Genomic DNA, 27802 nt, shown 5'->3' with positions numbered 1-27802 from the left:
TGAAAATAGGATTGAAAAACTGTCTCTAAAATTTTATTAATCATAGCGCTTTAAATAGCCAAATAAATAAAGTAGTAGACTCCTCCTACAACTAAATTACTAAACTCTTACTATAATTAAAATTCTGAATCTTCTAGCAGACTCCTCTTAAAACTAAACAACTAATTATTCTAGTAAACAGTAGCAGTAACAGATGCAAAATCCAACATTCCTCCTTGCTTCTGGTGCTGCAGTCTAAAGAAGGTCATCCTCAATTCGTTCTTCTGCTATTAGTGCTTGTGCATGAGCATCTTTGAACTTGCACACTTTTGTAACATGACCTTTTTGTTTGCAATTTCCACATAATGCATCAGGTCTCCACCAACAAAATTTTTGTGTTTTCTTTTTGCAATATTTGCAATAAGGATAATCGATTTTTTCCTTTTGGTGTTTCGCATAAAAAATACCCTCAGTAACTTTGTCTTGTCTGAAGGCCCTTCTTTGCTCTTGTGCTTGAAGAGCACTTATTAATTCTGCAACAGAGATGGTAGAGAGATCTTTAGACTCTTCCAGAGAGGAAATTTTGGATTCAAATCTCTCGGGAATTATTATCACAAGAATTTTTTCAACTATCCTGTCATCTTTGAAATCCTCGCCAAGCAACCTGATTTTATTGACAATTAAAGAAATTTGGTCAGAATACTTAGCGATGGTCTCATCATCTTGCATTCTAAGAGATTCAAAATCTCTTTTCGAATTTAAAATTTGATTTTGTCTGCTTCGTTCACTTCCTTGATACTCCTATTTGAGTGTTTCCCAAGCTTCTTTTGTTGTCTCACATGCAATGGTTTTAGAGAAGATTGAATCTGCAACTGAATTTTGAATTATAGTTTTGGCTTTGTATTTTTTGGTTTTCTCATCTGAATGAGCTTTGATTTGGGCAAGGGTAGGATTTGCAGGAAGTGGTTGTATAAGTCTGTCTTCTATTACAACTTCCCATAGATCATAAGCTTCAAAATAAGATTTCATCTTCACTGACCAAATCTGATAGTTTTCACCAGTGAAAGTTTGTGGGGTATTCAAAGAGAGACCGCTGCTTGCCATTGTTAAAAATTTGGTTAAAAATTGGTATGGTTTAAAAGTGGTTGAAATTGGTTGTTTTTCAGCGAATTCAGTTATCCGTCAAGATCAATGGAGGCTCTGATACCACTGTTATGGATTTTAGAAAAATATGCAAGCAGCAAGAAGGTTGAAAATAGGATTCAAAAACTGTCTCTAAAATTTTATTAATCATAGGGCTTTAAATAGCCAAATAAATAAAGTAGTAGACTCCTCCTACAACTAAATTACTAAACTCTTACTATAATTAAAATTCTGAATCTTCTAGCAGACTCCTCCTAAAACTAAACAACTAATTATTCTAGAAAACAGTAGCAGTAACAGATGCAAAATCCAACTCGATAGTCAGTAAGTCATTATTCACAAGTGTTGTGTGTTTGAATCCAATTCTAACCACTAGTATCCATATGTTTTTTTTTCAATTAACTATGTTAAAAATGGATAATAGTAAATCAAATTAGAAGAATTACTTTTGTTTGTTTTTCACAGACGCAAAAGAAAAACGGAAAAGGTCCAAATAGGCCCTCGTACTATGCAAAATTGAGTGGATTTGCTTGTCTTTAATACTTTGGCACAAATATGTCCCTGTCGTCCAATAACTGGTCCAAATATGTCCGTAGTTTAAACGGTCTCATATGGAAGGCATACTTGGATCAGGTATTGGACGGTAGGGGCATATTTGTGCCAAAGTATTAACAACGCGCAAATTCGCTCAATTTCGCATTGTACATATTTGTATAAGGTATTGGACGACATGGATATATTTGTGCCAAGTATTAATGATGGGCAAATCACTCAATTTTACGAGGGCATATTTGAACCTTTTCCGGGAAAAAACTTAAAAATCCACTTAAGCATATAGTACTATACCTAATTTTGGAAAGAGGATAAATTGGGACAATAATTGGACGGACCAAGTAAAATATTCCGTTATCCTACCCGCCTTAAGTCGTTTGAGATTGTGTCATATCTATGCGGAGCATACAAATGAAGAGAGCAAAACAGTAAAGAAATCGGGAAAAACAGAAGAAATTAAATTAAAAGGATGAGTACAATTCATATGAGCAGTCTCACTATCGGCACCATTTCTCAGCAGCAACACTTTTCGCCATTCCCCAATTCCAAACCAATTGACTCTACAAGAATCAAAGCATCGCCAATGGAAGCAGAACAAGAATTAAAAAGGAAGATAGAAATTAGAGTTTGCACAAACAGGACATGCAGGAAACAGGGATCTTTAGATACCCTTCAAGTTCTTTCCGGAATTGCTCCTCCCTACATTACTGTGAATTCCTGTGGTTGTCTTGGCCACTGCGGAGCTGGACCTAACGTTGTCGTTTTACCCGACGCCGTCTTTGTTAAGCACTGTGGTACTGCTACTCGTGCTGCTGAAATTATGGCGTTCCTTTGCCTTGGTACGAGGGATGACGTGGAAGGGGAAAGCAGGAAAAGCTTGGAGGCTTTAGCATTGAGGAAAAGAGCTGAGGATGAAATGAGTAATGGCAATTTTTCTGAGGCTCATAGTTTGCTCTCACAGGTATATATTGGTTTTGTATTTCGATGAATTGCACTGAATCAAGTATTGCTTAAGTTATACTATCTTAGGATTACTTTTGAATAATGTTATCGATCAAAAAGTTAGGAGGTGTCTGATTTCTTCACATCTGCCTAAGCTGGTGGGACTTGGGAGGTAACAGGTACCAGTGGAATAGTTGAGGTGCGCAAGCAAGCCTGGACACTGTGGCGAAACCAGGAAATTCAATAAGGGTTTGAACACCCTTTGCCAGTGGGCTATGCAAGGGTGTTCAAAGTCTTTTATTAATCAATAACAAGTAATATTTTACCTTATACGTAGTATAATTTTTCGGCAAAGGGTGTTCAGTTGACCACCCTTGGGCCAACATAGCTTCGCCCCTGCATGGACACCACCATCATCCAAAAAAAAAAAAAAAGTAAGTGTCATAGTGGCACTGACCATTGATCTTTTTGGGCTGTCTTAACGGGATAGAGCGCATTGGAATGAATATCAATGCATTGATTTCCACTTAGATTAGTAGAATAAATTTGAGGCTATCAAAGTATGTCATGATAAAAATGGTGAAGAAACTTTAAAAAAAAAAGAGAGGTCATTGATTCAAATCATTTCAACATACAGATGGCACGGTCTATTAAAGCTTGAGGTGTAAATGTTTGAATTAACTTTCGGTTTCAAGGTCTCATACATTATAACATTTGATCCTTTCAAGGTTATCGAATTGAAGATTTTCTTACTATGAGACAGATATTTATCACTAATGCAAGCTGATCGGGGCACCCTTGTTAAAAAGAAAAAAAGAAAATTCTCTAGCTTTCTTGCAACACTAAGTAGTTACGCTGGATTACTTTGAACTTTGTTGTCCCTCGTCTAGTGCATCATAAAAGTAAAAAGTACCTATTACAGCATTCGATATCCTTTCTCTAAAAGTTAATGAAAGTGTCTAGAAATGATGCTGTAGTCCTTTCATTATTTCTATGTTGCCATCGTTACTTATGTTGTAGTTTTACATGTCTCTTTATATTTGGCCTGTTCATTGTATCTAATGCAAGGTTGGTGCCTAAGGGCACTGATGTTGCCATTTTCATGTGCAGGCTATTGATCTAAAACCGTTTGGAGGTGTTCATATTATCCTCAAAGACAGGTTTATTGTGTTTAAAATCTCTTCTTTTCCATTGGAAGTTTAAGACATTGGTAGTCAAATAATCAGAAGAATACCCTAAATCTATATCTGTTATTCAAATGATTGTCATGCAGCTTTTAGCAAAAGCAACCATCATTATTCTGTCTCTTAAGCGTTTGTCCTTGCATTTTGGCTTTCATCTTCCTTTCTGGTTAAAATACTGAATTTTCTTAAAGTCATTTAAAAAATTCTTGGATCACTAGATTCTGTTCCAGCATCCAAATTTATATTAATAATTTGTCACTAATGCCTTGTTGTCTAGATGGTCAGAATGCATGTGAACAACAAGATGCTGAAATAAGTATCTTCATTTAGGTCTGCTGTGGAGTTGGCAATGGGAAATTTGGCTGATGCACTTGAAGATGCTAAGGAGGCGTTGACTATTGCTCCCAATTATCCTGAAGTAATTTGATTATTTGTTACTTCTGCTACAGTATACATGAAAAGCATGTTTTGTGCTTAAACTCAATGCTAAAATTAGCTTATTTAACCATGATGTCACGATCCCCTACATGTCGACTTAAGAATACAGCAGATAAAAAAATGATTGCATAATATCTGTACTCTATTTCTACTAATCCCTACTTACAAATATTTATTACTAATTGATCTTTTACAGGGTTATATCTGCCAAGGTGATGCTTTGATGGCTGCGGACCAAGTTGATGCAGCCGAGAAATCATACTCCATCGCTTTAGAGTTAGATCCGTCCATCCGCCGTTCAAAATCATTCAAGGTGCAGTTCATGTCTGTTGTATTTCTAGAGTAGAATTGCTTTAACTTTTTGCATCTGTTCTGCATCTTAAATCCTATGATTTAGGCTTATTTTTAAGGTCTAATTCCTTGCATTAACTTTTCGCAACACCAAACAAGTATAAAGTGTTTTTTAAGACAATGAATGTGCAATTTGATAAGTAATTAAAAATCTGATATAGTTCTTTTGTTAGTAGTGTAAATCCAATTATGACATCATAGAAGTCATTAGTCTAGCCAGTTGTGTCAATAACTAAATAAAGCTATGGGTAATATCTTTAAAACAGATAGTGTGGTTCCAATAAGATAAGGCTGCAAGCACAGATAAATTGCCAGATTGTGGTTGCAGCCAAGAATAACTTAAGCTTTATATTCAAAACTGTGACTTCCATTCACACCACAAAGCTGATCCATGTGGAGGGTGGTGTTTGTCAAAATGTTTCTAAGCCTTCCAAACTATATTAAAGAATTATGGGCCTGGAGTAAATCTATCACCTCAATGATGCCCCCAAGTAGCTGAGTCCATATGCATACACACAGGTTACGTGCTGAGATGCTATTGTAGAGAACTATCTGTTCTTCACGAGATCTGCTTTTTCAACACTGATGTATCATCATCCTTAATGTTTCAGGCTCGGATTGCAAAGCTTAAGGAGAAACTTGCTCTTGCGAATTTGGGATGAGGGATGTGTTGGTATGTATTAGCTAGGTAGGATCTCTGTCAACATAATTTGCCTGAAGTATTAGGTCTTGCTGAGGTATAATAGGTTCAATTATGCCAAATTCTACAGAAGTGTACTTCCACTAATCTAAATGGTTATGTTGTTGTAGTTTATTGTCTAGTTTGACATTGTATATAGAACAATGTCTGAGAACAGGAGATTATTTTGTTAGTGACTATTTGCTGGTATCTTTGTTATATATATGCATCATATGTCAATTTATCACCCTACTTAAATAATAGCCCATCATCGACAGTGTTCACTTATGCAATCTTGGAGGACCTTACCCATCTTTACTATTAGAAACTATTAATATGTGAGAGATTGAAGTTTTCTTCAGATGTCACTCGTATCCGGCCAAAAGGGTGGAATAGAACATACAAAATACAAGAGTTAAGTCTCTATTAAACTTACAGTATACTAGTAAAGCTATAATTTCAATCTAGTAAACATTTTGTTTCCCTATAATCAGCAATAGGGTGAGTTGAAATTAGGTCCACAAAGGAAGATATCAAACTTCTTAACCCTATCCCACAACTTAGGAACTTTCTTCTCGTCTTCAGCTTTGAAATTTCCCTGCTGGTCACCCTTTTTCAGATTTCCAAAACTAAAGCTCCTAGTAATCCCAGCAACAACATATTCAGGAACTTTAAAGCAACCCTTTAGACTAACTTCTCTTTTACCCTTCATCGATTTGGACCTGCTCTTCTTCTCTTCTTCATGCTTCAAAAGCTGATCATAATACTCCTTGTTCCTCTTCTCCAGCCCGTATATTTGCCCTTGAAGATCCTCAATCTTTCGACTTAGCATGCAAACTCTATGATCCTCCCTCATCTTTAATATGCACCTTGCTAACTCAGCAGCCTTCCTCTTCAAAAACAGAGATTCCGAAGATAACCCTTTGTTTTCCTCCATCAATGCAGCTACCTTGTATCCTAATCTAGCATTCTCGTTTAACAGAATCAACCTCTCTGACTCCAGCACATCCAGTAAGCTTTTCTGCAACTCTACCTTCCTTAATGACTCATTGTTTTGCTTATCCACTTGATCAAGCTCGTCTAAGACGAAATCATATTCCACAGTTCTGATCACTAGGTCAGCAACAATCATATCAACATCATATTTGCCTTGTGTTGAAGGTGGAAAAGAAGGTTGATATGATAATGAACTCTCAGCATCAGACTCAATGATCTCCCCACCATTGTCTTCCTCATCACATTCACTGAAAGTTAGTGATGGAATAGGAGAAGAATATCGACGATTATGATGATGGTTCTTGGCAAGTGCTTGACAGTAGCGATCTGCCAAAGAGACATAGCTGTTGTACAATTCTTGAAGTAAGGCTAACAGCTGTGGCCGTTTCTGGTAATAGGCGTCGGCACGTCCGGCAAAACTGTCAGCATTGTCTTTTTCTGGGATGTTCAGAGCCACCTTCTTCATCTTCTCATCCAAATCTAAACAGAATAAAAAACACCCAAATTCAAGTAGAAACAAATAAGTGAATGGTCTGTTTTTTACTTGACAGTTGAAGAATTTGAAATTTGAATTGCATAGCACATGGTTTTCATCTTCAGCCCATTTCTTCCCTATGTGCAGATTGTGACAAATTTGGACGTGCATGAAAATGAAATTAGTATTCTCTCCATATTTCTGCGAATTTAAGAGCATTATTATAATATGGAGCAAAATATGTTTACTTCAATTGCCAGGAAAAGATAAACATAGCATTGGTGAAACCGCAATTTCTTTTGTTCCGAGGTATAAAACATTAATTTCTCAATTAATAAAAACATTTTATTTCTTTGCTTAGGAAATTACTAATTGATCAAATATGAAGTAAAAATCTTTAGTCAAAGTGGTTACATTTGATTGATCCATATTAGCATAATATCATTCGTCATATCAATTAACTCAAAAATAGACTTTCAACATGGTCCTAGACCAATATTTCCTCCGCCCTAAAAAGCATAGCGGTAGCTTAGTGCACGTTTAAGCACGAATAATTATCTCTACACGAGGAATTTTTGTTTTATGCTATAATTTTCTCAAAAGTTTTTTTTTCTATATACTCTTACTCAAAAAATCATTTAACTAAGAAAACTATAAAATTCTGATTTATGTATTCCGAGAACATATATTTTTTTTGGGTAGAAAAGAAAACTTAATTACAAAGGACATGTAAATAAGAGAATATGTAAATTTTGTTAAAAAGGAATTACAATTTCTTGTTAAGATCAGTCCAAGAATGATGAGTTGACCCATGTGTGTAACAAGTTTATTCTTTTAATAATGAACATATATCTATTTTAAATAATTGAAGATTTGTTATTTTGATATAAAGAAATATTTATTTTTATTTAAAAATAAAACACCCTCTATCTCAATATCCTCCGCACGGATAATATTTATTTATCTGCCATTAAAATAATGGCAAGTCTCACAAGCTACTACGTACTAAATTGTAAGTTTGTACATATCGATTATCACACAAACATTCACAAGTCAAAATAACTTATGTTTTCTTGTGAACCAAAGCACATGATTTCATACTTTGGAATTAGAAACAAAATAACAAACATTGGATTCTTGTACTAAAAAAGGATTAAAGGTAGCTACATTGCCTCTAATGTACAGATAAAGATTCAGAAAAGAAGAAAAGATTCTGTCATTTTTTGAAAAACAGAAATCGTTTTCTTTCTGCAACACGGCATCAGATAATAAAAGTAAATACTACTATCAGTAGTCCCCTCCATTTGAAAACAATTTTAGTATTCAAATTTTGAAAAAAGTTTAGGCAGATTCTCTCAAGTCTTTAGACAGAAACCGCAAGAGAACATAAATAAATAGCAAAAGGACACAGCTTTTTCAAATTAACTTTCTGTTTCTATCATAATTCATATATCTGTGAAGAAAGTGACCCTTCATTTCAGAATGATACCCTTCTCCCCCATACACTTCCAAAAGAAAGGTAAACACTATAGTCATTTCCCTAGGGAAAGAAATGTTCCCATCACCTAAACTATAATGGACCCCACTCCCCTACAAATTATTTATTTTGTGCCTCACACCACTGACAATAGTTGTGTGAGGCTTCTTTTTTGTCTCACAACTGTGTGGTCCCAGAATTTTGTGGACCCAGATGTGTAAGATATAGGTCCACAAATATGTGAGATAAAAAGAGTTGTGTGAGGCTTCTTTTTTGTCTCACAACTATGTGGTCCCAGAATTTTGTGGACCCAGATGTGTAAGATATAGGTCCACAAATATGTGAGATAAAAAGAATTGTGTCAGGCACAAAATAAAATCACTCTTCTCTTTCTATGTTTCTGCCATTACTAGTCCAATCTTTAAGGGGTCGTTTGGTACACGGATTATAATCCATGGAGTTACAATCCCAAAACTAATTTATACCACATGGGAGGTAGGATAAAATAATTCTAAGTTTGAGTAAGGTGGGATAAAGATAGGATATCTTGGATTAAGTTTGGGATTAAATTTATACATCTCACCTAATCCCTCCTACCAAACAACCCCTAAGGGTAATTTGGTACGCGGACTAAATTATCTCGGGATTATAGTCCTGGAATTATATCCGTTTGGTACGCAAACTAAATTATCCCAAGTTTATAGTCTTGAATTATAATCCATGGAAGTGAGATAAAATAATCCCAAGTTTGACGGAATAAGGTAGGATATCCACAATTTAGTCTGGGTTCAAATTTATACTATCCCCACCTTATCCCGCATACCAAACGACCCCCAAAACTACAATCTTGAATTTTCAAACTTATGTTCTTACTACTAGTCTACCATATTACCACTACAACAAATAAACAAATTACGGTACAGCATTCAATATACTTTCTTTTTTTTTAAAAAAAAAAAAAGGTTTTCTATGTGTCAAATATGGGTGTAAAACAAATTATACTTGAGTAAAAGCTTCAAATTACATCTTTATACTAGGAAACATTTCACTCTTATTATTTCAAGGTCATTCATACATTGTATTTGCCTCTGACGATAACAGATCCTATGTGTCAATATATAGAAAAAAAATCCAAGTTTATCTATCTACTTTTGACTATAGTTTAAATTCAGTTATGTCAAAGAAAAAAGAAACTATATGATAACGGCAAAGGTATGAATGATACTCAAATATAATGGATAGTAAAAAGTAGTATATATTTGGGTATTTTTCTTACCCTTTTTCTTGAAATGATATTGGTGTACAATTAACAGAAGAGAAAAAGCAGAGTAAAAATTATCTGAATAATTTACCAGCAACAGTGCAAAGAAGCCAAGAGGGTCTACTGAAGCTTCTCCTTTTTGAATAATTTGAAGAAGCCATAGAAATAGGAGTTGAGGCTTCACCACCATGTTTTTTCTCTGCCTTCAGTTTTGTTTCCATTTCAGTAGGCAAAAATAGGGCCTACACAATTCAAGAATAAGTTCACATCAGAAATAATTTTTCCACTTTTATCTCTTTCATCAATTAATGATAAGCAAATAACACATGGAAAAAGTTTCATGAAAACATTGATATACCCCATAATAAATGAGAATGCACAGTACAATTAATGATCTGTTTGAGGTATTAGATGAAAAAAGAATAGAAGCAACATAATAAGTAGCAGTATAGAAGCTCAAGAATATATGTAAATGCAGATAACGAGGTAAAAGATCAGTTAAGAAACTTAAAATATACTGATAGACAGAGTATATTTTAAGCTTTTTAACTGATCTTTAATAATCTGTAAATAATATTATTAAATGCCACTATGTTTTACAGATTTTTCCTCAAATTTAGTTACAACCCACTTCTCCTGCATCTTCTAGTTTACATACAAGTTACAGCAGAGTTGGACTACGCAACTGAAGCCATGAACTTGAGAACAAAATTTCAAGTGAGAAAAAAAGGATTCTGCTAAAAGAACAGAGCTTATTTAAAGGATGCTGAAAACTAAGAACATTTGCTAAGCAAGAATTACCAAATAACAGAAAAACAGAGAGAATACGTTTGTGTTTGGGTGGGGGGTGTGGGGCAAACTTAACGACGAGAAGAACAAACTTGAGCAGAAGTTGAATGATGAAAAAACGAAGAAGCTTACTCTACTTGAAATTCTTGATCATTTTGAAAAAAAATACTACCAACGGATAAAGAGAAGTGCTTCTACTACAAACCTTTGAGGTACAAATGCACGTTTAGGCGCAGTTACAAATCCAAATTATGGAGAGTAAAGGTTTGTTCTTTTTTTTAAAGTTATAGATATAGCAAAAGTTGGGGGTGTCTTTGGGCTTTTCTGTTTTCTTGGTTTTTCTTTGGTTTGGGGACGAGAAGTCAAATAGTTTCTTGCTGGAAGCCCGCAAACAACGATTTGATTTTTGGCGAATCAATAGATGCCACGTTTTAAAGTCCGTGCAGTGTATTTAATGCAGCTGCTGAGAACAGAGTTGATAGACAGGTCAAAGATGAGTTTTTGAGTTCTCATAGGAAACAGCCTACAGCTACAGCTACTGGTTACAGCCCTATGACACAGCCCGAAAAGTGGAAAAAAGAAAGAAAAAAAACAAATTGGGTAAGGCCCATTTGCATCACCATATATAAAACTTTGGGCCAACATCAACCACCTCAAATATTTGGTTAAATGAAAGAGAAGTTGTGGACAAGGCAGTGGGAGAAATTCAAATATAGCCAGATTTACCGCTGGTCGTTGAAAAATAGTCAAGTTTCAAAAGTCATCAAAATTTAACCACTTTAAATCTGAGCGAAAGCACTGTTCAAAATCCGAAAAAATACGCCCGCAAATTTTACGGGAGTTCCAGCATAAGTATGCTTGAACTCCCGTAAATTTTACGGGAGTTCCAGGATAACTATGCTGGAACTCCCGCAAATTTTACGGGAGTTCAAGCATAATTATGCTGGAACTCCCGCAAATTTTACGGGAGTTCCAGCAAGTATAATTGTCCAGTATAACTGGTGCTCCAGTCTCCCGCAAATTTTACAGGAGTTAGCAAAGTATACCGGTCCAGCATAATATGCTGGAGTTCGTACACAAATGCACCAGAACTCCCGTATATTATACTGGACTGGTCCCTGTTGCAGCAAAATAGTGGCTATTTTTCATTGACTTGATAAACGCTGACTATTTTTCATTGACCAGTGTGAAAACTGGCTATACCATGATATTTTAACCAAGGCAGTAGCATCCTTCCGTGCAATCAGACAAGACCAATGTATAGTAGTGTCAGTGCGAGACGTAACTGTGTGTCAAAATTTCTCTTAGCAATACGTTAGAAGCGCACTAAATATTTGCCATTATCAGATGACAAAAGCCAATTTTTCTTATACTAAGGTATAACATGTAATGGACATCTTTGCTACATATTCATGCGGCAATAGAGTTGATTCAATTTTCTATGATTTCTCGCACAAGCATTGGCGCAACAAACCGAAAAAGTCAGTGTGGACTTAAGACACGGGGAAAAGGATTCCACTGAAGAACTCGTACATAGACCTTAAGCAAAGAACAGGAAAAAAAATACATGCCTGTGTCATCAGTTACACGACTACAAGCTGAAATATAAGAAACCTACGCATTCAAAATCTTGCACGTAAACATTAGCAAAAGCCAAAAAGTTTCTATCACGTAATACAGGTTTCTACAACATGCTCCATTTGTTCCTTTGAATACTGAAACAGGTCAAGAGATGAGAAAGTTGAAGGCATGATGACCTTGCGGAGCGCCAAACTTCGTGTGCAGTGGAATGCTGTCTGAACCAGTCCAATAGACTAGCATTACATCCCATCACAGATGGAGTTACTCCTGGGAATTCCCATATCGGCATTTGATTTCTTCCCCTTCTATAAGCCTCTCTACTGAGTCTAAAGGAAGGCCAACCAAATCTAGCGTCTTCTCCCAGACCTTATAAGAAGTTTCGACATTATGTGCTTCTTCAGAAGCATTTGTGGGACGACAATCATGAGAAATGTAAGCACAGACTGGCCAATCATCTGCTTTCAGCATTTCACAATACTCGGATATTTGAGGATCTGTTGCTGCAAACAAGGTACTTCTAGAGCCTGCAACAACTGACTAATTTGAGTACGTTTTACGCTATATGCATGGGGATGCATTAGGAAAACAATCACACTGCACGTTCCAATTAACCAAGCAATTATATAAAATAATCGCCAGTTGAACTTCCCTTACACCACAACAAGAATACATGCATGGAGCAGTTTCTATCGCTTCCTTCAATTTATCTTTCTGATGAGATACCACTACTACTTATTTATTTAACTTTAAGCAACTTATATAGTTTTTCAAGCTCCCTTTGAGTTCATTTTCTCATTTTTCCATTTTGGTCAAATTATTCTTAGTTTGTTCGCAGTCTTCTTTCCTTGTAAAAAAGTATCATCTACCACTGCAGAAAACTATCAAACTAAGTTGATATGTTCGACTTATAGCCCGTTTGGCCAAGCTGAAAAAATCAGCTTATTTTGAGAAGTGCTTTTTTTCAAAAGTGCTTTTCTCAAAAGTACTTTTGGTGAGAAGCAGTTTGTGTTTGGCTTTAGTTTGAAAAGCACTTCTGAGCAGCAATTAGTGTTTGGCCAAGTTTTAAAAAACTGCTTCTAAGTGTATTTTTCTCAAAAGTGCTTCTCAAAAAAGTGCTTTTGGAGAGAAGCTACTTTTTTCTGCTTCTCCAAAACTGCTTCTGCTTCTCCTCAAAAGCACTTTTTTTCCTTCCAAAAGCTTGGCCAAACACCTCAATTTTTGGCCAAAAGTGCTTTTGGCAAAAAAAAAAAAGCACTTTTGGCCAAAAAGAAGCTTGGCCAAACAGGCTATTAGTAGTGTATGGAGTCAATGAAGTACATCCGACAATTATGCGGTCATACTAGGCCTACAAGAATATTAGGTCTCATGCACTGTATTGTCTAGTTGTTATTTCTTCAAATTTCTATAGTATTGGTGACTACAGGATGATTGATTGAATGAAGAATCACATAGAAACTAATCATAACTTTTAAGTAGGGACACTCCGGTAAACAGCAAACTGAAACTGCTATGAGGTCCGTGCTGTGTAGTTACACAAGCCCAACTTCCTCAAGTCAAGGAACCCTCACCCCCTCCACCAGGTGTTACAGAAAGAGGAAACTGGCTCTGCAGTGGGAAGAAAACAGGGAAAAACTTGCAGTCTAAGCCTCAATACTCTAATATGCGACACAATGTAAAGAAAGATATGAGACATTTTATTCTTTTCCTTTACTGCAAGAACATGCAATGTGCACAGTGAATCTTTAAACAAGAAAAAGTATTAGGACTTAAGAATAACATACCTTCATCTGCATTAAATATAAAATAAGGTATTAGACGATAACCCACTTGCAGAAACTGAGGAAGATCCCTGGCCTGCAATTTTTGAATGTGTAAACTCGAACTTTAGCATTTGTAAAACGATGTCATAGAAAAGGAATGGAAAGAATGGATACTAAAAAGAAGAAAATCATGTCGAAGAAATTTAGATCTTTTTTCTTGTTCTTTTTGGGGTAACCGAAAAAACCCGGGTCAACTGGCACAATGGTTAGAAACTCGACAATGGGCTTCCCCTCTACCCTTCTCTACTTAAATACCATGCTTTTGTCCGTGGCAAGGTTCTAACTAGCTTAGTGAAGGGGAATGGATCACATGACCTAGTCAACTGTAAATGAACTTGAAATAATAGTTTAGGGAAACAACAGAGTTATGGTAAATTTAACCATTTGAATAATCATTACCATCTATTATCCTGCCAGAATACTCAATTACAAGCTCAGAATACGCTTAGAGTCTGTTTGGAAAGCCACCTTGTAATTGGAATTGGTGTAATTACTAGGGTAGTAATTACACAGCCTAGTAATTACACAGTTGTGTAATTACGATAGCCTGTTTGTTTGTCATAGTGTAATTACAAGTTTACTATTGGGTTGCACAAGTGTAATTATACAGTTAGATTAAATTTTAAATTAAATAATTATCAAAACTAATAATTAATATAATAAATATATACCTATAAGATTTTATTAGTATAAATGATAATATGTTTGGTATTTAAGATGTATATTTTTTCGTGAATATACATTAATTAATAATCATATATTTATAACTAATATTGTTAATATATATATATATATATATATATATTAAATTAATAATATTTAGTTTAGATACTTACAAAAACTAAATAAAATATAGGTTTTGTAAGAACATCATGGAATTCATGTTCGATAAAATAAATTAATATTTATAAATATAGTGTCATAACATTATTCAAATGTTTGACAAAACTAATCTACCAATTCTAACTAGAAAATGAACAACATGCAATATGAGTCAATACTACAAAACAAGTAAATTGGAACCATGAATATAACACAATTTCAAAAATTCAAAAAAAATAAAATAGTTTAACTTATGTCAAATTCCAACATAATAATAGTAAGTCCCACTGCAACTTAAGATAGGAAACATGATAAGTTTATAACCACATTTAACAACGAAGTTCCACTTTAATTGCATCACTCATTATATGCCAAGTTTATTAATGACTCATTATTTCTAATATTAGGAGGTGTAGTTTCAAAAAATAGAATAATAAAATAAATAAAAAATAGAATATAAGCAATTACATGGAATCACAAGAAGTAAAGATAGAGAAATAAAAGATAAATAATGTACAAAGAAAATATATTTTAAAATTTCAAAAGAAATTAAAAAGTAAAAATAAAATTAAAAAATTAAAATAATAAAAATAAAAAGTTATAAAGAAAATAAATTAAAATAAAAACAAAAAGGAAAGAAACTAAAAAGCAACCTTGTAATTACACAGTGTAATTACCACCAATTCTCACCTCCCCCTTGAGAATTGGAGAGTGTAATTACACCCCTCCAATTACCCCCAATTCCATGCTGACCAAGTAATATCTTGGGCCAAACAAACATGCCAAACTGTGTAATTACACTCAATTACACCCAAATCCAATTCCAAGGTGGCTTTCCAAACAGGCTCTTAAGGATATGTCAAAATCGAAATATGGTTTAGATATTCATCATAGAAATTTGACAAAAAACCTTACATACCACCCATAACCCATTATATACTTCCAAGCATAAATGACTCCCCTAAAGCATCAGAGGTGGATCCAAAATTTCAAGAGGATGGGTTACATTATAAAGAGATGGATCTAGAATTCTCATTTGACGGGTTTACTTTAGTCTCTTACCCTGAACCCACTAAACTTTTGAAATTATAGGTTCAAAATTATACTTTTTGAAATTTTATTGATTTTCACATATATATATATCTATACTCAATGTCGAAAACAAGATCGTCCGGAGTGGGTTTTGAACCGCAAATTTCACTTGTAGATGTGTACCCAATAAGTATTGCTCCATAGGAGTCCTTGAGCATAGTGCACACTCATATATTTAAGTGATTTTGAAAAAATACAACATTGTTATACATGATTTAGGGAAAGGAGCATGGGTTCACGTGAACCCATACACTAAGAGCTAGATACGCCCCTGTAAAGCATAGGACTAAGACGTTACTAGTTTTGTTTGCGGATGAAGGTGGCCACTAAAAGAAGATTTGTGGTATACATTACAAGCTTAACACATCCTAACACACGAAGCAAGATTATCTTGTACACTTTATCAGCAAGAATCTATATTTTCAAGATATGACATGGATTTCTCGTATGCAGAGTGGTATTGTCTAATGAAATTGTCCAACATAACAATTTTCGACTTGCTTAGTGTTCAAACTTGAGCATTAAGAAGCCATAGAGGTTGGTGGTACAACTAGTTAAGTAGTACTAAAACTGCTACATATATTTACAGATTTATGAACTGATAATTTTACAATAGATTGAAAGTGTATACACTCTGGGACCTTAATGTATAAAGTTAGGAATGTTACAGAGAGAAACTAGGGAGGAGCTGTAATAAAATGAAAAACTGAGACGCATCAAAGAATAACATCAACAACTGGCCAACAAGCAGACTCAAGAGATACGCTTACTCTACTAGTTTGTTCATTGAATTGCATAAAGTCGATTTATATGAAGATCAAGTCTACTTAAATATCTTACATTTACGGCCCCCAGGGGCAAGGGTTTTGGTTCAGCAGTAAGGAGGCAATGCGGGATGTAAAATAAGGCGCATGTCACAAGTTTGAATCATGGCACTTACCAGATAGCCCCGTTTGCCATCTTTATTTTTTATTTCAAATTTCTTTTTTCTTTTCAGGGGTCCAAAAGGCTGAAAAAGAGGTATTTAAGTGGGAATAGGGTAGAAGATCGGGTCCATACTCTCTCGAGTTCTGAATTTGTGGACCAACTAGGGATAGGGCAGTTAACTCACATGGAATTTTTTAATTACAAAAGAGAAAATATCTTCTACTTGCATGTCAAGACAAATACTTAATAAAATTAAAAAAAGAGAAGAAGAATTTGCAATTTCGTGGCAGTCAAATCATCAAAAAGAAATAGCTGAAAGTTGCAAAATATTTTATTAGCAGGAATTGGTGTTGAAGGTGGAAGCTAGAGGAGAGTTTTGGGATGAGATAAACAAAGCAACCATTGCTCATGAGAAAAAGACATTTTTGAGGTCGTTTACAAACTTCCAGATATCCAGATGTCTCAGTTGGGTACTAATAGTTAGAGTATTTGCATCCTTAGGTTCATTTACTTCTCATGCTATAGGTAGATGGGACAATATTGGGTTTCTTTTTCTTTTTCAGATAATGTGGTCACTCTTGGAAATTGGGAATTGGAGTTAATTATCAGTATGGATAAAGATAAGGCACTGAAATTTTTATCTGTTATAAAAACATCTCAATCTGTGAGCTTAATCTGAACAAGAAAGGTGTGGCAGCATTCTTAAGTTTCGTCCTTGAGCAACTAAATACACGACAAGCTTGAAAAAAAATTCTACTAACTGAGAATCCACCAACACAATTTACATCAAACATAAATCTTCCAGAGGCACCACATGAAGCAACATCTCACCTCAACTCAATTGGTTCTTTTAGCATTTAGAGTGGAACATGTTAAGGCTGATTAGTGGATGTCCATGTTTAATTGGGACCAGAACTTCTTCTAGAGATCTTTTAAATCGAAACAATATGAGGCTCCTCAAGTCAAATATATATGTGCACTAAATAATGGAAGGATCCAGGACGAGTACGTCTAGCTTTTTACTAATTTTTAGTGTTTATTGAAGGACCTGCACAAAGCACCCACACTCTTATCACACACGTTCTACACGAGTACATCAAGACACAGCCAAGAGCTCAATAACATAAAAGAAGGCAACTAGAGAGAAAATAGCTTTAGTTTTTAGACTTACAACATTGGTTAGAACAATTCCAGGAGTAACACAGACTACACTTATGCCAGCTTCGGCAGGTAGCCTCTTGTGAAGGACGCTACTGAACATAATCTGCACTTGTAACCAAAGAGGATTAGTTACTGGAGAGCAAATCAACAAAGCCAGGACATTCTTTTTTTTTTTTTTTTAAATCAAATGGAAACTGATATGTATTCAACTACTGCATGGCATGATAAAAGTTCTAGTACACATCCACAGCAACTGATATGTGAGGTGCTCTACATAAAAAGTAAAGATTTCAACAATTCAAGCAACTCTTAGCATAGCTAATAGCAAACAAAAGACTTTTTTAATACTGCCATAATAAATCATAACCTTTACTAAATAGAGAACAATTCATGTTCTTTTAGTTATGATTAAATAAACAGCTAAGGTTAAGATACTGTAGCCTCATTTAAATAGTATATTCTGCAGTAACTTGATGAAGGTCTTCAAAACTCCGTATATGGAATCAAACACCAAACTAGAACAATAAGGTTTTTTTCCATCAACTAGAACTACTCCAAAATGGCGAATTCTACACAATTTGATTATTCAGCTCAATATCACAAGGTGACAACCAGAAAAAGAAAATGTGTATATAAAGATTCGAGATAATCAAATAGACTGTAATAAAAGATGAAGATATGTTTACTTTTCATAAGCTAAACACTTCAACTTCTTTCAGTTGCATCTGTTGGATGATATCTAATAAGTATTCTCTATCCAGCTCTAGACTTAGATTTACATGTATGCTCCTAAACTACAACTGTACTATTATGCACAAAAACTAGTGAGATTGTGCTAAAACAATACAGAATGTGCTACCTTCAGTCCCCTTGGCTCCTGTGTGAGTCAGATCAGGCAGACCATGGAAGGGGCGTAATATGGCAAAAGTCAGGTTCCTAAGCTTTATTTAATAGGCAGAATGTAAGCTTTGTGAAACATGGAAAAAATGGAGTATAACTAGGCAGCCACTTGTGTTGAGGTGCTTTAGTGCAGTGGTTGAACAGTTTGTAGCATCTCAATTAACACTAACAACAAGCAAAAGACCTTTAGCAGGTAATAGCAATAACTTTTTAGATAATACCTGAGCAAGCTTGCTGCCTCCGTATCCCACTACGCTGGTGTACTTTCTCTTTCCAGATACAACATTCATATCTTCTGGATCAACAAACCCAACATAGTGCATCTACACAGACGAAATAAACTATATTCCTGTCAGCTGGCATGACAATAGCGATACACTGAAATGGAAAACCTACTCCAGAATCCAACAAATAGTTGCAAGAAAATTTATCCTTTTTTAGACTTCCAACATATTATGGTGCAATCACTTAAATTTAAAGACAAATTTATTTCCCCTCCTCAAACTTCTAGACTTGGTTTTGCTGGAGAATAGACTTAATGGTTATTACACCTTAAAGCTACAGCAGAACATCTACTTTGTCCTTTTTAGTTCACTTTCAATCCCAAATTTGGCATGATTATAGGATTTCTTAGCTACATCATCTTTTTTTCCCTTTTCATATCCAATATAATGATTTAGGTCATAAATCCACCTACTCGATCCATTATGTAGCAAAGTGCCGCAAATCCTAACAATGTGCATCCCTTTTTTTGTTCTTTTGTATTCTTAACACATACACCAGAAATCTTAAAGGACAAATATCCAGGCCAAGCGACTTCAATTTCCCAAGCAGTAAAATTTTCTGCTCAGACTGTTCATGAAAAGGCAAAGACTTCCAAAAAGAAAAGGACAAAAATAATGAAGTACATGCTGAACCACCTACACGTTGCTGTCTATCATTGCTTCAACCAAGCTTATGCTTTATACTATCCCAAATTAATGAATACTAGATAAACATTTTCACCAGTGCTGAAACTTCAATTTGCAACTTATTTTAAAGTATCTCGTGGATATCATGGAAAAATGGGAATCATTTATAGCAATAACTTAGTGCAAAAGGTGGGGAGAGAAGCAATTGAGCATATAACATATCCATCTAGAGCGGGACATATTGCTAAGACTTACCGTAGAGTTCACATTAATAATTCGGCTCGGAGAACCTCTAATAAGTGATGGTAAAAGCAATATCGAAAGCATCGCCGGAGCTAGATGATTCACTTGCATGTGTTCTTCATACCCATCTTTTGAAAACTTCTGTGGTTCTGTAAAAGAAACAGCATGATTCATTAGCTTAGTTAGAAGACTCAGAAGCAAAATCTCACAAGTTTCCAGATAAAAGCAAGTCCACTCACTCGGCTATCATTCATTCAGATTCCATCAATAGGAGAAAGCAGGTTAAAAGTTATAACGTATTTCTATTGCCGACACTATGTATGTCCATGCTTAAACTGCTAAATAGACCCACACTAGCCAAGCTTTAGTGCATTGGCAGGAAACATGGTAATGCAGGCCAAAGTGGGAAGGCAGGCTAAGGCAACTGCATTAATACAGGACAGGTGACCGGCATGTAGGATTTTCTTGTTACCTCTGATCATGATCATTATCAAGAGTTCTAGCACACCCATGAATGTAAACATGATGAACATCTAATTGTAGTTCTTGAAAGGAAGAAAAAGTTGTAGGAACATATCTGAAGGTGCATATCCAAATGTCAATCATAAACTTATAGTTGTTAAGATAACCAATTCCATAGATACAACAGTAAACTGTGTTTTGACTGAGAAATGTAGACTAACCATTGCAACTTATTCTAGGGTAGTAGAAAAACATTTTACTTTACACTTATACTATATCACCATGCTTGAGCTCATAAGAAGTAAGCATGATTAGGTGATTATCCAGTTAAAGACCTAGATGCTGCTGCTACAGGCTCTTCCCACTTCGGAATTATATATGTGACATCCTCTCATTTTATCCAAATCAACCAAGTAACTAATCAAATAGAATTTCTCATTCAGAATCTCTCTAGAATATCCCATCCAAAGACTAGAGTAAAAAACAAGCATTTATGGAGTTCTTATTTTACATAAATCATAAACCAACTTTTTTCGTATTTACCAGGTAGCCCTAGCGAATTCAAAATGTAGACCTGCCTCAAGCTAGTAAGGCCCATTTAGGATTATTATCATCTCAACTTTAGAAACATTCTAGAAGAATATGTATATAGAGTAAAAATCAATCGTTGATGTGTTTGGTGTCACGAGAATTTGATATACAATGATTTATCATATTTACAGATATAGTGCCTTGCTTTTCAAACAGATCTTTATAAATGCTCCACATAGACCATAAACTTCTAAACTAAGACAACAAACAAAAAACTAGACCACATGATGAAACTTCTGAAAGATGCAAACACGCTTAGTATTTGAAAAGATTAAAACTGGATATCAAGAAACAAATTTTTTTATGAAACAGCTGAAACCTAATAGTTGTTCTCAATGTATCATAGCTCCAATATCGCACAAAAAGTGTGGCCATTTTGGTTAACATCAATTAATAAGAAGCAACTAAAATAGCACTAACCCCCTATTGAAAATATGCCAGCATTATTGATGAGAACATGTAATGGTGCCAAGCGGGCATTCCACGCTTCTGCAAATCGTGCAACAGAATCCAAAGAGAGAAGATCAAGCTCCATGACCTTGCAACAAATGCGAACCATATTCATTTAGGACAAGTCTCTCATGACAGCGAAAGAGATTCACTAACACTAACTTCAAAAATTTCATGAAACTTAAACATTTGTAATAAATTAGAAAGCTGTACTACTTCTTCCTAGATGTACTACTATTAAGTGAAAGACAACATACCTCAATGTTGAGCGGAAGGCCCTTGCCAGACCAATCTTCCTGCCATTTCCGTATTAATTCCTGTGCATTTTTCGTGTTCCTGACAGCCATAATAACATGTGCTCCTGATTCGGCCAACTGCCTGTCTAATGCAAAAGCAAAAATGTTTATACATTAGAGCAAATGGTTTAGAACTTGTACTTAATCCTTGTATCTGGAAGATGAGAGATAAGAGATTAACAGAATCAACAATATAATGAAGATAATAATACAAACAAAAAAAAGGAACATAGAAAAGCTTATGGTGTAACATTATTATCACACATATTCTTTTACGGTGGTGTCCGGCAACTTGTGGGCACGTCGACTATTCCACCGAGTACCTGCTACCAGTATCAGGTAACTCTGCTCACCTCACCTAGTGTTTATTTGCCTCCACTGAAATTTGAACCTGAAACCTCAAGGTTCACCGTTGTCACTAGGTCACACCCTTGGGTGCTAATATGGTGTAACATTATTGGCCACAAAGGACGTATGTATCATCGCACCCACCTCACCTAGAGTTTATTTGCGTCCCTTGGGTTTGAAACTGAGATCTCATGGTTCTCCTCCGCTTCTACCACACCCTTGGGTTCTTATATGGTTCGACATTATTCACCACAAAGAAGGTACGCATCAACATAACCACGATTGTGGCCTAGCAATCAATGAACCAGGATTCAAATTGCAGCAAAGACAATAAGCACTAGGTGAGTTGTAACAAGTTACTGGGCAGTAGTAGAGGTGCGTGCAATATACTTAAAATTGGCGCAGAATCTCAAAATGTGTTCAACCCAATAGACAAAATGCAAACACAAACGGCGAAAGCAAAGTGGAAGAAGCAGAAAGTAAAGCATACCGAGCGATTTCACGGCCGATGCCGCTGGTAGAACCAGTGACGATGCAAGTGAGATCATTGATAGGAGGGAGAGGCATAGGGTTGTGCAAGTGACTAGCCGATATCCTTTGAAAAAGCATCTCGAAAACCAAATAGAACCAGCCTCTTAGCCATTCCATCCATCCTAATGCTTCCTTCTTCGCCGTGTTCAATGGCTGCTTAACTTCTTCTTCTTTCGAATTCTTAATCTCCTCCACCTTCGCCATTATCTCCTTTCCTTTGATTCTCCGCAGCAGTCGCACTGCTGTCTTCTTTTCTATTCTTTATTGCTTTTTTGTCTTTTTCTTTGGCCGTATGACTCTCACGTGAGTCATGACTTTTAAGACTGATCAGATCATAGATCCGTTCTAACCATTGTTTGCTTCTCTTTTTCTTTTTAAAGACTGATTAGATCATACATTGTTAACACTCTATTTGGATCATTGTTTCCCATTATTTTATAATATATTATATTATATTATATCGTATTGTATCGTATCGTTTTGTGAATACAATATTTGGATAGATTATATTGTTTGATAATATTTTATTGTTTAGTTTGGTTTGTATCGTAATGTACTGTAACTGATAAGTTTACTAAAATACCCTTAATTGTTTAAATATTAAATTTATCAAAAATTATGTATAAAAATAATTTAAAAAACAAAACAGAAGAAGGCAAAACAACTTAAGAAAGCAGAACAAAGGAGCAATACAGAAGAAGGCAAAACAAAGGAGCACAACTAATTGGAATTGAGTTAAAAATAAATTAGGAGAAAAAATAAAACAGAAGGCGGCAAAACACCTTTAACATTGATCTGGGAAAAAACAAAGTAGGTTATAGGTTGAAGATTTAGAGTTAAAATAGAACAAAAAGATAAAGGTAAAATAGATTGTGGAGTAATAAGTTAGGGCATAATTGAAAACAAAAATAGGAAACAACCCACCACACAAAATCGGTTGTTTTAAAAAATGGTATTTTTCGTTGTTCCAGAACAATGGATTAAACAATACAATACAATCAATTTTAATGAAACAGTCAAAACAAATATTGCTTTGAGATAACAATACAGTACGATACAATGAGGAACAACCATCCAAACAAGCTGCAAATCTAATTTTGTGGTGATTAGTATTTAGTAGATTAGTCCCTTCTTAGTTGCCTTGTACCCACGTCTTTAAAGGAGCACACAGTATTTACTACTGAATTATAAACCGATGTATCTATTTATTTGACCTTTTTACTTATGTATTTGTATTTGGTGAATGTTATGAACCTGAGCTAATCACGTGTCCTAAGTTATCTAAGGCGCGATCTTACTAATTGTTGGATAATAGAGTTCTCTTATTTTGTACATAATCAGATTTATTTTATTATTGGGTTGTATATTTTGTAGTCGAGTCTTTGTATTAATAGGTAGCTCTTTTTTAGTTTTGGCCCAAGGCCCAACTGTAAAGATCCGGTCCAAATATAAATGGAAGAGCTCTAAGTCTAGAAGCTTCAGATGCTCATTTTACAATTGCACGAGATATTTTTCATTTCCTCTTTCTCTCAGATTCTCCCTTCTCTCGCTAGCAACTAAATCGATCACGATGATTTTAACATGGTATCAGTGCAGTGTAGCTGGATAATTCTGAGCATCTCGTCGACATTTTTTTTTGGCGAAAACTGTTCGTGTTGTGTTCCCCGGAGTTTGGCCGGAGTTCGGTATTTCTTCGACAGTTTATTTCAATTTCTTCTAATTATAGCAAATACTCTGATTTGCTTCAGTTTTTTTTTGTTGAAAATTGCTTCAGTTCTGCTGTATTGTTGGTGAATTACAAAAACCCTAAATTTACTCTTAGTCATGGGTTCATTGATCTCTGACAAGTCGGTTCCAAATTCTTCTGGTCAATCCGGTTCTGATAACTCATCGGATGATACAATTGATCATAATCATCCTCTTTACATTCATCCATCGGATAATTTGGGGCTTTCACTAGTAGGTACCATTTTTGATGGGACTGGGTATAGCGATTGGCGTAGGAGCATGCTTATTGCTCTCTCTGTGAAGAACAAAGTGTACTTCATTCAACCTGATTGTGTGAGACCTCCTCCAAATTCCCCTATTTTTCGTCAATGGGATAGGTGTAATAACATCGTGATTTCATGGATTCACAATCTTCTCACTCCAGTTATTCGTAAGAGTGTTCTGTATTGTCAACTTGCCAAGGATGTGTGGATGGAACTGGAAGATAGATATGGACAACCGAGTGGAATTGGGGTTTATCAAGTCAAAAAGGAGCTTGCTTCTATTGCTCAGGGTTCTATGAACATTCCTAAATATTATGCAAGGATGAAGAGTGTTTGGGACGAGCTTAGTACTTTGAATGTTTACTCTGATTCTCATTGCACTTGTGGGGGTGGCAAGCTAGACATTCAAAAACGTGAAGAGGACCAGAAATTGTACCAATTTTTAATGGGCCTGAAAGAAGGTTATGCTAATGCCAGAAGCAATTTACTTATAATGAGTCATTTCCCTACGATCAACAAAGCTTATTCTCTTCTGGTCACTGATGAAAGACAAAGAGAAATTCAGCCCTCTTCTTCTCAATTTAGCTCAGAGTCTGCTTTCTTCTCAGCGGGGTCTCAAAGATCTTTTCAAAAGCCCTTTCAGAAGAATTTCCAGCCTAAAACCAGTTTTGATCCGAGGAGGCCTAGTGTTGTGTGTAACTATTGCAATAAACCTGGTCATACAGTGGAGAGATGTTATAAGAAGCATGGCTTTCCCCCGAATTTTCAGTTCACTAGGAATAATCGAAGGACTGCTGCAAATGTTCAAACTGAATTGGAGCCTCCTAAACAATTTGCTAATCCTGAACCTAAGCCATTCAATGAGACACGACCTATCAATGCTGGAGATAATTCGACTATTCCAGGGTTGACAAATGAGCGGTGTAGCCAGCTTCTCACACTACTTCAACAACATCATGTGTCTGATCCTAACTCTACTTCTCACCTTATTGCTTCTGCCAATTTTGCAGGTATCCTCAGTTTCTTTTCTAGTAATAAACCTAAATGTTTAGTAAGTACTTGTTTGATGTGTAAGGTTGATAAGAACTCTTAGATATTGGACTCTGGGGCCACTGACCACATGACATCTCACAGTAGCTTACTTCACAACATTAAGTCTTTGCCTATTCCTTATTTAGTAACCTTGCCTAATGGATACAAAGTCAAAGTAACTTGTGTGAGAGAGTTAACCTTGTCAAATAATACTACTCTGTCTCATGTTCTTTTAGTCCCTAGTTTTCAATACAACTTGATATCTATGCACAAGTTGGTATCACAATTAAAGTGCCTGCTCATTTTTAGCTCTTTTGCCTGTTTCATACAGGGCCTTTCCATGAAGAGGCCTCTGGAGTTTGGTAAATCACAGCATGGACTTTACATCTTGCAATTGCCACCTACCAATTCATCATGTTCATCTTCTGTTGTTAGCCATCCTTCTGCTTTTACTTGCTCTCATAGTTCTACTTTACCTGATCTTGGTAAGAACAATGTTGAGTGTTATGTCACTTCTGTTCCATTTGTAAATATTTCTCCAATGAATAAAATGAACACTCTTTGGCATAGTAGATTGGGACATATACCTTTTGTTCATTTAAGGTCTATTCCTTCTATTTCTTCTATACTTTCTGGTAAACAAGATTTTGTTTGTAATATTTGTCCAGTGGCAAGGCAAACCAGACTTCCTTTCCCAGATAGTACAATCACACAACCACTCCTTTCCAATTGATACATGTTGACACTTGGGGTCCCTATCATGTCACCACGCATGATGGATGCAAGTACTTCCTAACAATTGTGGATGATTTTACTAGGACAACTTGGACTCATTTGTTAAAATCTAAGTCAAATGCTTTTCCTATTCTAAAAGCTTCCATTGCCATGGTACATACACAGTTTAATTCTAAAGTTTTGACTATTAGATCAGATAATGCTTTGGAGTTAGGCTCCAGTCCTTCCACCGCTTCTTTCTTTACTGAAAAAGGCATTATTCATCACACTTCTTGTCCATATACTCCCCAACAAAATGGGGTAGTAGAGAGGAAACATCGGCATTTACTTGAAACTTCAAGGGCACTTCTTTTTCATTCTAAAGTGCCTACAAAATATTGGGGAGATTGTGTGCTAACTGCTACCTACTTGATTAATAGGTTCCCTTCTAAACTGCTTCACAATAAATCCCCATTTGAGTTGCTTTTTGGTAAAACCCCAACTTATTCTCACTTAAGGGTATTTGGTTGCCTTTGATATGCCTCTAAACCTCCTGTACACAGGGATAAATTCAGTAGCAGGTGCATCCCTGCAGTCTTCATGGGGTACCCTTTTGGAAAGAAAGGCTACAAACTTCTTAACCTTGAAACTGGAGTATTTTTCATTTCTAGGGATGTTATATTTCATGAATCAATGTTTCCTTTTGCTGTAAATTTTTCTGTTGGTTCTTCTTCCACTTCTTCTCCTACAAATTTTGTCTATGACTTTACTGTTCCTTCTTCTCCTTCTTCTTCTACTTCACCATTGCCTTCTCCCATTCATGTTCCTCCTGAACCTTCTTCTCCAGTATCTGCATCTCCTTCTAATGAACCTGCCAATGTCTCTTCCTCATCTTCCCCTTCTGCCGTGACTTCTAGTCCCCCTTCTTTTGTCAATTCACCTCCTGTTAGTTCACATCATATTATTCCTGCTTCAACTTCTGAGGGTTTGAGAAAATCCACCGGAACCCATGTTTCTCCTTCCTACCTCAATGACTATATTTGTTCTTCTGTCTCTGCATCTTTTCCCCAAGGCCCTGGGTCCAGTTCTACCTCTAATCAGCCTAAGACACAAACAGTACTTTATGAGCCTTACACCTATTCTCAGGCTGCTTTGGTGCCTGAGTGGCAAGAGGCAATAAAGAAAGAATTTCAGGCTCTTGAGGGAAATCAGACATAGTCTGTAGTTCCTCTCCCTGTTGGCAAGAAGGCCATTGGGAGTAAGTGGGTATATAAGATTAAGTTTAGAGCTGATGGTTCCATAGAACGATATAAGGCTAGACTAGTAGTCAGAGGTGATATTCAGACTGTCGGGGTTGATTACAATGAAACTTTCTCCCCTGTGGTCAAAATGACCACTGTTAAATGTCTCATTGCCTTGGCTGTTAAGAAACAATGGCCACTTTTTCAGCTAGACGTAAACAATGCCTTCCTTCATGGGGATTTGGACGAGGAAGTCTATATGAAGTTGCCTCAAGGGTTCACTGTGGAATCACCTTCTAGTTCTGGGCAGCCTTTTGTTTGAAAACTTCAAAAGTCCCTCTATGGGCTCAAACAAGCCTCAAGACAATGGTATGCTAAGCTTTCAAGTGCGCTATGTGCAAAGGGGTTTACACATTCTCTTAA

The 27802-nt window shown here is 35.7% G+C and overlaps 4 protein-coding genes across 5 annotated transcripts; 2 read left to right on the top strand and 2 right to left on the bottom strand.

Moving 5' to 3' along the window:
• On the top strand, positions 2014 to 5491 carry LOC109234426. The gene is made up of 5 exons (XM_019400411.1): positions 2014 to 2635; positions 3727 to 3776; positions 4131 to 4218; positions 4435 to 4551; positions 5201 to 5491. The coding sequence occupies exons 1-5, from the start codon at positions 2144 to 2146 to the stop codon at positions 5249 to 5251; spliced, it is 798 nt and encodes a 265-aa protein (XP_019255956.1). The 5' UTR covers positions 2014 to 2143; the 3' UTR covers positions 5252 to 5491.
• Positions 5641 to 10675, bottom strand: LOC109234425 (kinase-interacting family protein-like). Of its 2 annotated transcripts, none has more exons than XM_019400409.1 (3): positions 10472 to 10675; positions 9569 to 9719; positions 5641 to 6744 (listed from the first exon to the last, which is right to left on the bottom strand). In XM_019400409.1, exons 2-3 carry the CDS (start codon positions 9696 to 9698, stop codon positions 5759 to 5761), a joined length of 1116 nt encoding a protein of 371 aa, XP_019255954.1. In that variant the 5' UTR covers positions 9699 to 9719; positions 10472 to 10675; the 3' UTR covers positions 5641 to 5758. The 2 variants fall into 2 exon arrangements, with proteins under 2 accessions (XP_019255954.1, XP_019255955.1); XM_019400410.1 differs by lacking the exon at positions 10472 to 10675 and adding an exon at positions 10399 to 10444.
• On the bottom strand, positions 11693 to 22729 carry LOC109234424 (retinol dehydrogenase 12-like). Its single transcript, XM_019400408.1, has 8 exons — positions 22361 to 22729; positions 21484 to 21604; positions 21197 to 21314; positions 19736 to 19872; positions 18791 to 18892; positions 17680 to 17772; positions 13629 to 13701; positions 11693 to 12371 (listed from the first exon to the last, which is right to left on the bottom strand). The coding sequence occupies exons 1-8, from the start codon at positions 22603 to 22605 to the stop codon at positions 12109 to 12111; spliced, it is 1152 nt and encodes a 383-aa protein (XP_019255953.1). The 5' UTR covers positions 22606 to 22729; the 3' UTR covers positions 11693 to 12108.
• LOC109234847 lies at positions 24226 to 27701 on the top strand. Its single transcript, XM_019400894.1, has 5 exons — positions 24226 to 25402; positions 25571 to 25650; positions 25756 to 26099; positions 26702 to 27311; positions 27387 to 27701. The coding sequence occupies exons 1-5, from the start codon at positions 24226 to 24228 to the stop codon at positions 27699 to 27701; spliced, it is 2526 nt and encodes an 841-aa protein (XP_019256439.1).

This window comes from Nicotiana attenuata, chromosome 11 (genome assembly GCF_001879085.1).
Source record: "Nicotiana attenuata strain UT chromosome 11, NIATTr2, whole genome shotgun sequence".
Taxonomy (NCBI): Eukaryota; Viridiplantae; Streptophyta; class Magnoliopsida; order Solanales; family Solanaceae; genus Nicotiana; species Nicotiana attenuata.
The sequence above is the reverse complement of the archived record's forward strand: the minus strand, read 5'-3'. Positions and strand labels throughout refer to the sequence as shown.

Bases quoted from the DNA above. Each gene is read 5' to 3' on its own strand.
- LOC109234426 (XM_019400411.1), top strand. From the start codon at position 2,144: ATGAGTACAATTCATATGAGCAGTCTCACTATCGGCACCATTTCTCAG. The intron at 2,636-3,726 runs GTATATATTGGT...TTTCATGTGCAG, and splicing joins CTCATAGTTTGCTCTCACAG to GCTATTGATCTAAAACCGTT. The intron at 4,552-5,200 runs GTGCAGTTCATG...TTAATGTTTCAG, and splicing joins GCCGTTCAAAATCATTCAAG to GCTCGGATTGCAAAGCTTAA.
- LOC109234425 (XM_019400409.1), bottom strand. From the start codon at position 9,698: ATGGAAACAAAACTGAAGGCAGAGAAAAAACATGGTGGTGAAGCCTCA. The intron at 6,745-9,568 runs GTAAATTATTCA...TATTCTGTTTAG, and splicing joins GCTTCTTTGCACTGTTGCTG to ATTTGGATGAGAAGATGAAG.
- LOC109234424 (XM_019400408.1), bottom strand. From the start codon at position 22,605: ATGGCGAAGGTGGAGGAGATTAAGAATTCGAAAGAAGAAGAAGTTAAG. The intron at 19,873-21,196 runs GTTAGTGCTATT...TTTCTTTTACAG, and splicing joins TGGCATATTTTCAATAGGGG to AACCACAGAAGTTTTCAAAA. The intron at 18,893-19,735 runs GTAAGTCTTAGC...TCGTCTGTGTAG, and splicing joins TTATTAATGTGAACTCTACG to ATGCACTATGTTGGGTTTGT.
- LOC109234847 (XM_019400894.1), top strand. From the start codon at position 24,226: ATGGGTTCATTGATCTCTGACAAGTCGGTTCCAAATTCTTCTGGTCAA. The intron at 25,403-25,570 runs GTATCCTCAGTT...TTCCTTATTTAG, and splicing joins TGCTTCTGCCAATTTTGCAG to TAACCTTGCCTAATGGATAC. The intron at 25,651-25,755 runs GTTCTTTTAGTC...TGTTTCATACAG, and splicing joins ATAATACTACTCTGTCTCAT to GGCCTTTCCATGAAGAGGCC.